Source organism: Leucopleurus acutus (assembly GCF_964270905.1).
Source record: "Leucopleurus acutus genome assembly, chromosome: 16".
NCBI classification, from domain to species: Eukaryota; Metazoa; Chordata; class Mammalia; order Artiodactyla; family Delphinidae; genus Leucopleurus; species Leucopleurus acutus.
In genome coordinates this window covers 86,497,449-86,510,390 of record NC_139158.1, presented here as the reverse complement: position 1 = coordinate 86,510,390, position 12,942 = coordinate 86,497,449, and the positions used below count along the sequence as shown (strand labels likewise).

At 64.9% G+C, this 12,942-nt stretch overlaps 1 protein-coding gene across 1 annotated transcript; it reads left to right on the top strand.

Annotated features, from left to right (window-relative positions):
* Window positions 1-2,563: 2,563 nt before the first annotated feature.
* GATA5 (GATA binding protein 5) lies at window positions 2,564-12,605 on the top strand (the record flags this gene model as incomplete). The annotated part of the gene is made up of 6 exons (XM_082858309.1): window positions 2,564-3,110; window positions 4,373-4,548; window positions 11,046-11,171; window positions 11,589-11,676; window positions 12,000-12,127; window positions 12,450-12,605. The coding sequence occupies 6 exons, from the start codon at window positions 2,564-2,566 to the stop codon at window positions 12,603-12,605; spliced, it is 1,221 nt and encodes a 406-aa protein (XP_082714435.1).
* Between the last annotated feature and the right edge of the window lie 337 nt (window positions 12,606-12,942).

Here is a 12,942-nt window from a genome sequence, read left to right as displayed (position 1 = left end):
CCAGAGGTTGCCTCCTTATGTATATTTTGCATTCTTAGCTTGGTTTAATTACCTCGTTTACTAGCTGTGTGACCTTGGGCAGGTTAGCTAACTTCTCTGTGCCTTGTTTCCCCATTTGTAACAGGAATAATAACAACACCCTGTACCTCATACGACTGGTGTGAGAAGCAGACGGAAACATCACAGGGCAAGGCACAGCACCCACCTGACGCTGGGTCTCCTATTCAGGACTTTGCCGGATTAATGCCAAGCGAAAAACTCAAGTCCCTCCCCCTCCCCTCCCCCACAGCCCCAACAGGGCCCCAGGTTTGCTGTGGATCTTCCATGTTTCCTTGGATCTTTTTTTTTTTGAGTGGAGGGGCCCCCATCGAGCTGAGACTCCCCTTTACACTTCTCCTCACCCCTGGTGCTGGCGGGGCATCTTCCGGTGTCGTTCAAACCCTCCGTACCCCGGGCTCTGAGGACCGCGGAGGCAGTGCGGGTTCTATCGACTTCGCGATGCCGCGGCCTCGGCGCCGGTTCTGCGGACGGACCTCGCTGGTGAGACCGCAGTCTTGAGCGCGCGGGAACCCGAGGCACAGCCAGGTTCCGGGACCCTGAGCTCTCGGGGACCTCTCTCTGCTCTCCTGGGGCCCCGCCCACTACGAAAGAGAGAAAGCCGAGATCCACGGGCGGGGTCTGCAGGGGGTAGGGCGGGGAGGGGCCGCTTCGACCCCCGAGGGGAGAACATGGGGAGCAGCTAACCATGGGAGACCATCGCGGCAGCGTGGACCCGGGGCTCTGATGGCGGGGGAGGGCCTGGGAGCAGTGGGTAAAGGGGATATTTAAGACTCCTACGCCCTCTCCCAATGGCACACTGCCAAGGCTTGTGAAGAGGCCAGAGCCCTCCTGGAAACTTCCGCGGGGTCCCCAGCCCAGGGTGAGAGTGGGGGCCTTGCCTGCCACACTCCAGGGGCCCTGGGTGGCCCGATGTGCACCCCGAGTTACAGTCTGGTGCCGGAGCACATGGAGAGGAGCGAGTGCCAGGCCTCCCCACCCCTCCGCAAGGCGAAAGTGCCCTGGCACTCGTGGAGTCGCCCTGGCCCCAGTCAGCGTCCCTGGACCTACGAGAAGGGACTCCAGGGACGGCCTATTTCTGCCAACGAAAAACAAGCATTGCCCCAAGCACAGCAGACAAGGTTCCTCTGGTGAGCCCTGCTCCCACCCAGCCTGGGCGCCCAGCGCCTGCTCTTCTGTGGGGAGGCTTGGGCCATCAGTCAGCAAAGCTGCTCAGGCGGCCCGGCTCGCCAGGTGCTGGCACCAGCGGGCCCACCCAGGGAGCGCCAGGGGCCACCTCCAGACCCACCCATCCCACATTTCTGGTGCCTGGAGGAGACTCTGGGAATCCCCCAAGGCGAAAGGCCCACCTAGGGGTGGAGGCGAGAAGCTGGGCCGGGACCTTGTGGAAAGGAAGTGCGTCCAGATGGAGGCTGCCCCCCAACCTGGCCCCCCAGCTGGGAACGAGTGCGGCAGCTGCCCTGCTCGGTAAGAAACTGAGGAAACCGTGGGACTCCCCCTGGACTTCGCGGGGGCAGTGGCCATGGTACAGCGGTTTGAGTTCAGGGAAACAAGCCAAGCAGTCCCTTTGGAAGCAGGACCCCTGCTCTGGGCCCCAGACCAGGGGCGCACTGGGGGGTCTTTACCGCTGTGTCCGTGATGGCGAGGCCACGTTCACGGACTCATCCACAGACGGCACCGCACACTACGCCAGCCTTAGCGGAAGCCTGGAACTGGCGGAGGGAGGGCCGTGGATTTGCGAAAACCCCAAACAAATTTAGAGACATCTTCGCGCTGGACTGCTCTGGGGCACCAAGCACCTGGCTGGTTCGTGCCGCCCGCGTTGGCCGGGACTCGGCGTTGGGTGCTCCGCGCCGTGCTTCCAGTCGCCTTTCCCGCAGAGCCCCGCGCGCCCAGCCGGATCCGGTCACGTGGCGACGCGGCCGCAGCCCCGGAGCTGACCCCGAGGGGAGGGCCCCGGGAGGGAAGGGGTGGTGCGGCGGGGGCGGGCCGGGGCGGGGCGGCCCGGAGGGGCGGCCGGAGCACCGGGATTCCCTGCGGAACCGCGCGGACCCCGGCTCCCAGTCTCCAGCCCGCCTGTCGCCGCCTGCCGCGCCCGCGCCCTCTGCGCCCTCCGGTCCTCACGACCAGCCAGTGAGTACCCAGCTGGGCCTGGCCGCGCGCCCCTCCCCAGCCCGGCGCCTTCTCCCAGCGCCCAGACCCTGCGTCCTGCGGACCTGCCGGGTTTCTCCTTCTCAGCGCCCACCGTGCCCACCCGGGAACCTCCGAAGCCCCGGCTGTGGAGGAGGTGAGCTCGACGTTCCCGCTGCACCCGGGATGCCCCATGAGCCGCTCCGAGCCGCCCCCGCCCCCTGCCGTCTGTCCCTGCAGGTTCCAGGACCCGCCCCAAGAACCGCCGGGCTGGGGAGCGAGGAGCGCGGCCTGAGCGACAGCACCTGCGGGGCACAGTGGCCGTGACCTCGACACCCGTCCCTCTTCCCTGCAGGTCAAGGCCGCGCCAGGGAAGATGTACCAGAGCCTGGCGCTGGCCCCGAGCCCCAGCCAAGCCGCCTACGCGGATTCGGGGGCCTTTCTGCACAGCCCGGGCGCCGGCTCCCCGGTGTTCGTGCCGCCGGCGCGCGTCCCCTCCATGCTGCCCTACCTGCCGGCGTGTGAGCCGGGCCCGCGGGCTCCCGCTATCGCCGGACATCCCGGCTGGGCGCAGGCAGCCGCGGCGGACTCGTCGGCGTTCGGCTCCCGCAGCCCGCACCCGCCGGCCGCTCCGCCGCCCGGGGCCACCGCCTTCCCCTTTGCGCACAGCACCCCGGGACCTGGCGGCGGCGGCGGCGGGGCAGGGGCCCGGGACGGCGGCGCCTTTCAGGGCGCGATGCTGGCTCGCGAGCAGTACCCGGCCCCGCTCGGGCGGCCCGTGGGCTCCTCGTACCCTACCGCGTACCCGGCCTACGTGAGCACCGAGGTGGCCCCGTCTTGGACCTCTGGACCCTTGGACGGCAGCGTCCTGCACAGCCTACAGGGCCGCCCGGCTGGCCTCCCGGGCCACAGAGCCACCTTCGGTGAGTGCGGGACTGGGAGGCGGCTCCACTGACTGGGGTCCTGGGTGCTGGCCGTACTGGGGTGCAAACCCGCACCCTACGAAATGCACCCCCCAGAGTCAGGGCTTTCCCAGCCGGGTCCGACACCAGCATGGGGCAGGCCCAGAACCCCCGGGACCTGTAAACCTGGACGGAACGCAGCGGCTGCCCCCCCCCCCCGAGATGAAAACCCCGTCCTGAGTTTCTTTTTACACACCTCGATATTTCTACTTTTCATCCATCCGAACCCAATATTCTGGGATCGAGCCATTTAGAGCCTACATTAAACGTTTTTATGAAAAGTTTTGGAAATGATTATTTTTTAAAGCTCAGAATACCAGTTTATCTAAGTAAACCACCACATTCATCTCTGTTCTAGAATGTTTATGTATTCTAATTTGAGACCCAGTTGCAATCGCTCTCCAGGGTATAAATTTGAGTAATCGGACTCCAGGCCCTTAAAGCTGAGAGTTGCTCCCCTTCCCTCCCTCCCTCCTGAGTCGAGGGCGCCACCGGCTCTTTCTCACCCCACCCTCAAAACTGAGGGCCACGCCTTCTTTTGCTGCCCAGTCTTTTAGCCTACACCCCGCCCCCAGCCCCTCAGCGCAGGAAGCGGGATCCACTTGGCCCGGCCGCCAGGGCGCCCCACGCCTGGCGCCCACCCCTGGCCAGGCGATGATTGATCCCCGCCCCGCCCCCACCCGGCGCCCAAGTGTCTCCAGCGCCTGGCCAGGTCTGGAGGGGGCCAGGAGTCCTCGCCCCAGCAGCTCAAGTGGGAGGACAGTGCTGAGACCGCGCAGGCTGACAGTGAAGGCACCGCGGTCCTCGTGGGATCCCGCGATCCGATTCGGCCTCACTGCCACTGCCCGCCCTCCAGATCGACCCACTTTGCGGAGGACAAGGCCCTCGTCCTCTGCCAGTGCAGATGCTCCTGCCTCCCCAGCGAATTAAAATTTCCAGTGCTGGCGCTGGATCCTGTTCAGCCTGGGGCAATTCCCTGTCACCTGCCCCGAGGTTGGATTTGTTCACCCTCCCCCCACCTTTTAAATTAGCCCTGAGGAGTGATCGAGACCTGGCACGAACTTCACAGTATGTAAACTTAAACTTAAAAAAGAAAGTTAAAGTAGATTTTAAAGCAAAATAAAATAAAGGCACAAAAAGGAAGGGAAGGAGAAGGTGCTGTGGACATGGCGGCTCCCAGGAAGGGGCAGAGCCTCACCCAGCAGCCACCCGCCTTCCCGCAGCGGCCGACCTCCTGGAGGAGTTCCCCGGCGAGGGGCGCGAGTGTGTCAACTGTGGGGCCCTGTCCACTCCGCTGTGGCGCCGGGACGGCACCGGCCACTACCTGTGCAACGCCTGCGGTCTCTACCACAAGATGAATGGCGTCAACCGGCCCCTCACACGGCCGCAGAAGCGCCTGGTGAGTGCGGGCAGCCACGGGGCAGGAGGGGGCCGTGCTCCTGCGGCCACGGCCGGGGCGCTAGTGGGGCCCCAGGAGGCCCGGGAGGGGTGGCAGCGCCCGGTCCACTGTCATGGGCCCCCTGGTCTGGGGGTCACGCGCCCACACTGTCTGCAGGGCCTCCCAGAAGAACTCAGCTGTCCCAAGCTCGGCCCTGAACCTCCTGAGCAGGGGCTCAGCCCTGCTGCTCCAAGGGGCTTTGGGCTGGCCAGTTCGGGAGGGCGCAGAGAGGCAAGGTGACCGGACCCCAGGGAGGGGACTGGAGGGGAAGGTGGCTGCTGAATGCTGGCTTTGTCAGAGGACATTGAATGTTACGGGGCAGGGAGGGACCCTGGGCCCGCTGCCTCTGATACCGTGAGAATGGGACGAGACCAGGTCTGTGGTTGTTCCCTGGGCGAAACTTGTTTTCACTTTTGGTTTCTTCTGCTGTATGGCTGGGTAGCGAGTAAGGGACTGGGAGCCCGACTTCTGTCCCCAGCAGGGCAGAGTCCCAGAAGCAGCATAAAGGTTTCAGCTTCCTTTGTTCTCTACCATTTCACAGGCAAATTTTGATGCTCAAGTAATTTTGCAAATAAGTGGCGGGGCCTGCCGATGTCGGCCAGCTGTCCAGTCAGCGAGGCCGCGGTGGCTCCCGGTTCCGGGTCCGGGCAGGGTTGTGTTTCTGGGCTGATGCTGGTGTGAGCCCTGTAGGACCAGGCGGCTGGTTCTGGTGTGTCGGGCCCCGAGGAGTGTGGAAGGGCTTTCCGTGGCTAACGCTGTGGGATGGCCGTGCCGTGGCTGCTGGCCTGGGCCACGGGGCGGTCGGGTGCTGGCCTGGGCCGCGGGGCGGTCGCGTGCTGGCCTTTACTGGAAATTCGAAGGCCCAGCTATGGCAGCGCCGGGGCCAGACGCCTTGGGGCCCCAAACCGGGCAGGAAGCAGGACTGACTCGGTCGGGCAGCTTGAGGGCAGCCGCTGTTTCTCTTCCTCTGACCTGGCCTGGCATTTGGGGCTCTGCGGCTCCCCCAGCCTCCCTCCACCCATGCTGTGCCTCTCAGAGTCCACGTCACCCCAAGTCTCGTCTCTGCCCCTGTAATCATGCCCCCAGCCCCAGGCGTGCTGCACCGACCTGTTGTCTGGTGTGGTCTCAGGGAAGGGGAAACTGAGGCCAAGGGACAGGGTCCTGGGGGCTGCGTGCGACCCAGACCTGACCCCGAGCAGCAGGCCGGTCCCCTCCTCTGGCTCCCTGCACTGTCCCCGGGGCCAAGCCCTAAACTGGGTGCCAAGGATACACTGCTGAACGGGAGATGCAGGGCTCCCTGTCTCTACCCACACCCCTCGCGGGGCTCAACTCCCAGCAGAAAATTCCTGACCTTGGGGGTGGGCGGGCCAGGGCCACCATCTCCACCCTGAGGCGTTTACCGTCACATCAGCCGGATGACCACCCGGGGCTCCGAGACACTGAGTGACTTCCCTGGGCATGCAGCCCGCTGGCGGCCAGCCCTGGGCTCGGACCAGGACTGTGGCCTCAGGCTCCCACGAGGGCCCCACTCAGGCTGAGACCCTGCTCCTGCCCTGGGTCTTCTTGCCCAGGCCCCTGTGAGATGAATTCAGGGACTGCCCCCTTGCCTGCTGGGAAGGTCAATTAGACGGCGTGTGCAGAGCACTTGGACGGCCGTGGCCGGTGTGGGAGGGCCGGGGTCGGCCACTTGGCCTGGCGAGGCCCGTTTCGTAGTCTGAGGACGTGGGATATTTAGCTTTGGGGGCCCCCAGGGTGAGGGATCCCTGCGCACCTGCTTGTCTCCCCGAGGCCTCAGGATCGGCCCGGCCCTGGACACCCCCGAGTCCGGGCCCACCTGGATCTGATCGTAGAACATGCCAAGGAAGCGTTTGCCTGGTGGAGCTGGGCCCGGGGGATTTCTCAGGGCCCCTCTGCTCCCTGTCTCTCCTGAGCAGCATCCTGGGGGGGTCCTCTGACTGGCTGCGGGGTGCCCACCTGTCACTCGGGGCAGGCGGCCCCGCGGCTTGCCCGGTGGCTGGTCCTGGCAGGGCCAGGCTCGCTGTGAAAACCCTGAGATTCTTGGAGTCCTGAGACCAGAGCCCGGGCCGCGTGCTCCTGGCCATGGGGGCTGGGCCGGCCGCCCCAGACCTGCCCCCGCTCCAGTGCCTCGCCCTCCCTTGTGTGCGGGCAGAAGTGACGCCCCAGGAGGGGCCCCTCCGGGAAGAACTGATCCTCCCCTCTTGCAAATAATTCCAAACGTCCTAGAAGCGTGTCACCAAGGATACAGGAACGTGACGATAGCAAGCGTGCGCCCCCCTCCCGGTAGGAACCTGTCTTTTTTACCCTTTGCCTCCCGTGTGCGTCCTCGGTCACAGGCTGGGGGGTTACACCTTTGACCCGAGGCTTCCATCAGTGTAGATGAGCAGGGAGGGTGGTCCTGTCCCTGTGGCCAGGGGCTCTACGAGCGCCCCTCGGCCCTGCCTGACCCCAAAACGTTGGAGCCCAGCAGCCAGGGTCCGCGGACGGCAGGCCTGTTAGCCCGAGGCCGGTTCTGACGCCAGCTCCGGGACGTGGCCGGTGCCATGGAGGGCCCAGCATCCTTCGAAGGCTCACCGACCCGGGTGCTCCTTCCTGCACAGCCCGCCTCACAGACTTGTGTCCTCAGCATGCTGTGCCCCAAGCAACGCCAGGCTCCCACCGTCCATCAGGTTAAGTGTCCCCACGTCTCCCCTGCCAAGAGCACCCAGAGGACCCGTTTGAAACGGGAGCATCTCTGCGGCTCCACCACCTGCAACCTTTACTTTCCCAGCCGCGTCGCCGCCCTCTGCTCTCCCACGCCCCCGCCTCTCCACCAGCCCCCCCACCCAGCTCTGCGCTGCCCACCGCCCTGATTCCCCTGGTGTCCAGATGCTCGCGGAGCCTGGAGCTCAGGCTGGCTCTGCTGCTGGCTTTGAAGTTGCACTTCTTTGGAAAAGAACAGACCAAAAAAGAAAAACAAAAGGAAACCTGGAGAGGCCTGGCGGTTAAGGGCGCTGAGAGTGGCCGGGCCTGGCGGTCTGTCCCGACCGCGAGCGAGGAAGGACAGAGGGAGGCTCCGGGCATCCAGGGGGTGCGGGCAGCCCCGGGGACGTGGCCGCTGAGTGTGTTCAGCCGAGAAAGGAGGTTCTGTCCCCTCCGGGGCCACCCCCGCACCTCTGGCCCCTCACTGTCTGAGCCTCAGTTCCCCCCATAAAACGCAGGCAGCTGAGGGGATGGAAACAGACACAGGAGCGAGCACTGCGAGAATTTTTTCAAGGTCTTTTTTCCCATTTTCTTGATTTTAATCTAATTTCTGGTTTCTCGATTTTAATTTATGCTTGCTGGAGAGAGGTTCAAATGTGGCTTCCAGATTCCCCCGCACCCCCAGGGTCTGCGTGCTGGGTTCACACCACCTGGGCTTGTGTCCTGCCTACACGCGGTCCAGATGCTGTCGCTTCTCCCCAGGACCCCAGCGGTGTACGTACCTCCACTGCTTCCGCAACGCACGGGCGACCGTGGGGGACGCTTGGGGTGCACGTGTGGCTGCGCTCGTGCCCACGTGTGTGCAGCCTTGCGGGCGTGCTGTTGGAAACAGCGCTGACGTGAAGCCTTCGCGTGGGTCTCTTTACACCCTCGCGGGAGTGTTTCGGTAGGAAGGATTTTAGTAGGAAGTGGCCTGACGGCCGGCCAAGGAGACAGCATTCCTGTGATTCCTACAGGAATGATGCTAAGGTTTTGGGGGAATGTGAGATGGCAATGTGAACTCGAAGGGAGCAGCTGTTGGTCTGAAGGCCCTGAGGGTCCCAGCTGGATTGGGAGGAGGGGCCTCAGGCCATGGCCCCCTCCTTGGTCTGAAGGCCCTGAGGGTCGCAGCTGGATTGGGAGGAGGGGCCTCAGGCCATGGTCCCCTCCTTGGTCTGAAGGCACAGCTGAAGTTGGGGACTGCGATGGGGCCCAAGAAGGTAGCTTAGGGTCACCAGATAAAATACAGAATGCACAGTTAGATGTGAATTTCAGATAAACAACGAATAGCGTTTTAGAATAATTATGTCTCAAATGTTGCATGGGGCGTACTTACACAAGATATTTGCGGCTCGTCTGAAATTCACATCTAGCGGGGCATCCTGTTTGTTTGTTTGTTTGCTAAATCTGGGAACCCTGGGGAGGTCCCAAGGCCTCCTCCCACCTTAGGAAGATGGATGGACTGGGGGTCAGGGGATCCTGGGCCGGGGCAGGCAGCAGGGCTGGGAGTGGGCTCCGGGAGAGCAGGGGGCCTCCACGTGGACACGGCTCCCGGCGGCCAAGAGGCAGGTGGAAAGGAGAGAAGGGAGCAGAGCGGGGGAGACTCGAACTGTGTCCAGTAAAAGCAGCTGCTTTCTAGACAAGATCAGGATGTGGCCGCCGTCTTCCCAGGGAGGCCCTCCGGCTGGGGGCCTGCTTGACCCCAGGGCCAGGGCTCCTGCCTCAGAGTGTGTCCCACCATCCGTCCCTTCCGCTTCTGCTGGGCCTGGGCCAGCCGCCAGCTCTCTCCATTCCAGCAGGTGCACAGGTCCCACCCCTCGGAGCCCTGGGGAGACCACTGGAGGTGCGGGCCAGGCTGGGCAGCAGCCGCCACACAGCCGTGGCCTAGAGGCCGCCGGCCAGAGCATGGGGTCTCCCCAGCCAGGCCGGGAGCTCCTGCCCTGCCCTCCCTCTGGAGCCTCCAAGGCCTCATCCCTTCCTTGTCTTGTGGCCCTTTTGTTCCGGATCCTGGGGCAGAGTCCTGCCTGGAGAGCGAAGGCCGAGGCTTAGATTAAACAGGGCGCAATTCCCTGGAGCCTCTGGCGGCAGCCTGGCCCTGGGGGAGGGGAGGGCGAGGAGGCGTTTCCAGCTCTGCGTTTTCTTGGGACTGGCTGGTGCCGGCGGGGGTGGGGTGGGGGGGGTGTTTCCAGACGGGCCCCACTCTCCCTCCCGGGCCAGTCACAGGGAGAGCCTGTGCCCTCGAACGGCTGACAGCCTGGGGGAAGGGGGTGGGCATGAGACAGTCGGCAAGGCTGGCAGCTCCGTCAGTGCAGAAGGAAGGACCTCAGAGACAGCAGATAGACGGGGCAACTGAGGCTGCCCCGGAGAGCTCAGCCCTACCCCGGGGCAGATTCCTTTGGGGGCTTCTGTCGTCAGTCTTGCTTTTGGTGGTCCTCTGGCTTGGTCCTGGGCTGGAGAGTACTGAGGACAGAACACACGTCCTTGGGACGGTTTTGAGTGTGGAGTCTCACGGGCTTCTGTCCTTGTGCCCCGGGGTGCCACTGAAACACCGTAGCGGGTGTGACTTGGTCTGACCCCGGCTGCCACGGGGACCCTGCATCACTGCGGTCCGGGCGAGGGGGCAGGGGACTGGACCAGGCAGGGGCTGTGCAAATGAAAGAAAAGGTCAGACGGATTCAGGGCATCTGAGGGTAGGGGCTGGGGAGGGGTGTGCCACCTGCAGGCTGTGCTGGGGGGCGAGGGAGGGGCTTTGGGCCTGAGGTGCCTTGGAGGGCCCTGGGCAGCAGAGAGCATCTGGAGCTCCCAGACTGCAGGGGACAGGACCCCATGCACACACCGAAATGGGAGTCGGGCAGAATCCTTGCCTGGGAGCGAGGGACTGGGCTGTGGGAGCTCGAGGACCTTGAGCTGGTGGGAGGACCGGGGTCAGGCCTCCGACGGCTGCTTTCCAGCCAGCCAGCCAGCTCGGCACAGCCCCTGGACCCCAGGCTCATTAGGCCCCGACTCCTGGGTGGGCACTGTCTGGGTCCCCACTGGGCCCCCACGTGCAGGGAGGTTTGGGGACCCTGCTTGGATACGGACCTGGAAGGTCGGCCTCTGGAAGGTTCTGGAAGGGCCGTCTTGCCCCAGTATGAAACGTGTGAGCAGCAAGGCAGGGGTGGGCATCGGGGACCCGTGGCCCACAGTCCGGTGCAGGTGCTGAGCTGAGCACGGGCTCGAGCCCCAAGTCTCGGGAGGCAAGGCCCAGAGGGACCAGCAGGCCCCCTGGATGTTCAGCCCGGGACCGGACCCGAGGGCGGCCCTATGACTCCTAGGGGTGCTGCTGCACCACAGAAATACGGGGATAAGGCCCAGCGTTGGTTAAAAAGAGGCCGTAACAGACGCCCAGCTGCCTGTCTGTGCTGGGCTCTTCACGAGGTCCTGACCCCACAAGAGGCCTGTGGCAGGTCTACTGTCACCCCCATTTTACTGATAGGGAAGCTGAGGCCCAGAAGGGTGAAGTGACCTGTCCCAGGGCTAGCAGGGCACCGGGTCGCGGCTCCAAGGAATCCCGGTCAGGCCTCAGGACCTTAGCGCCCAAAGGCCTTCTCACCCAGCCCCACACGGCCCCACGCCCCAAGCCCAGCGTCCATCCCTCCCGCCCCGGTGCACCTGCCCCGCTGAGCCGAGCGGCAGGGCCCCAGCCCCGAGCCCTGCTCACCCCAGCCTCCCGCCCACAGTCGTCCTCACGCCGGGCCGGTCTCTGCTGCACCAACTGCGGCACCACCAGCACGACGCTCTGGCGGCGCAGCGCGGACGGCGAGCCGGTGTGCAACGCCTGCGGGCTCTACGCGAAGCTGCACGGGGTGAGCGGGACCCTCCCTGGCCCGAGGGGGGGGGGCCTGGGCTGAGCGTGTACGCGCCTGTGCACACGTGGCCCCACTGCCTGCACGGGCCCACGTGTTACGGTTAGGCCCGTGGTACAGATGGGCTCACAGAGGCTGTAGCATCACTGTGGCTTCCCCGCAGCCATTCAGCCGGGGGCAGAGGCTGGACACCCCCAGAGCCCTCCTGGCCCCCCGGCTCCCGGAGGTTGGGGTGGGACGGGCTTCTCCCCACCAGGCCTGGACGAAAGTGCCAAGCCCGGGGGTAGCAGCTCCCCAAACAGGGCCGCAGGAGTGACCAGCTCTGCAGGGCTGAGATCGGGGCAGGTGGCCATGCAAGAGGCCCCAGGGGTGAGCTCGGACGGGGAGCAGCCGTCCACGTCCTGCCAACCCCACCAGGTACCGCGGCCCCTGGCGATGAAGAAGGAAAGCATCCAGACCCGGAAACGGAAGCCGAAGAGCATCTCCAAGACCAAAGGCTCCTCAGGTTCACGGGCCAGGGCTGTGGGAGGCCGGGAGGAGCCCAGGCCCTCCAGTGAGGCACACCTTCTCCCTGTGGAATCACTTTGAGTATCTCACATTCCACCATTAGAGATTCACATGTTTGGTGCAAGCATCATCGTCCTGAAGTGCACATACCCCGCATTGTCCTGGGATGGTCTGGTCTGGGGAGGGGCTAGGGTGGCGGGAGTTCACCCAGCAGTGGGGCAGGAGGTCCAGTGCAGGAAGCCACACGAGCACCTCCAACCCCCTGCACGACCAAGGCAACCAGATCTGCAGCTTCTGTAAATGCCCTGCCTTCCCTCCCAGGATCCACAGGGAGCACCACAGCCTCCCCGCCAGCCTCTGTCCCTGACCTGGAGATGTCAGCAGCCACTCTGAAACCGGAGCCCAGTCTGGCATCCCCTTCGTGCCCCGGGCCCAGCGTCACCTCCCAGGTAAGGAGGTCAGGGTGGGGTGGGGTGCGCAGAGCTGGCTCCCAGGCACCTCCTGGGGGACCCCTGGCACCCCAGCCAGGTCAGGGCCCCCACAGGCCCCTGCTGGAAGCTTGGGGCCGGACATGCAGCTGGCCGCTGGTGCCAGGAGCTGACCTGTGGCCGACGCCGGCTGAGAGCCCCTGTTGATCCTCACAAGGGGTCCCCACCCCATTCCAGGGGCTGAGGAGGCCCCTTAGGGCAAATCGCCCTGTCGCAGGGCTCCCAACCTCAAGTGAGCCGGCCACTGTTCCCCAGTCTCACGCGTGCCGTGTCCTCCCTGCAGGCCTCCACCCAGGTGGACGACACCCTGGCCCCCAGCCACTTGGAGTTCAAATTCGAGCCCGAGGACTTTGCCTTGCCTTCTGCAGCCCTGGGCCCCCAGGCCGGCCTCGGCGGGACCCTGCGCCAGGAGGCCTGGTGTGCGCTGGCCTTGGCCTAGGTCCCCGGGCCCCCGCCAGGACCCACCTCGCTACTTCTTCACTCCAGCCCAGCAGAGAGACCGCCAGGCCGGACGCTGGAAGAGACTGGAGCCAGCCGGACCTGGAGGCCTTCTGTGCAGACGGCAGTCGGGCCCCAGAACAGGAGGAAGGCTGGTGGGAGAAGGGCTCGAGCCCCTCCCCGGACGGCAAGGGACCCCCAAATGTAGGGCAAGGCGCTGAACCCTACCAGCCACTCCAGCCACGGCTGACTGGGGCTCCCACCCCCACTTGACTTCTGTCCTCAAGGCTCGCCATCATGTTTACAGGTTGCAGCTGTTGGAAAAACCCCACCTTCCT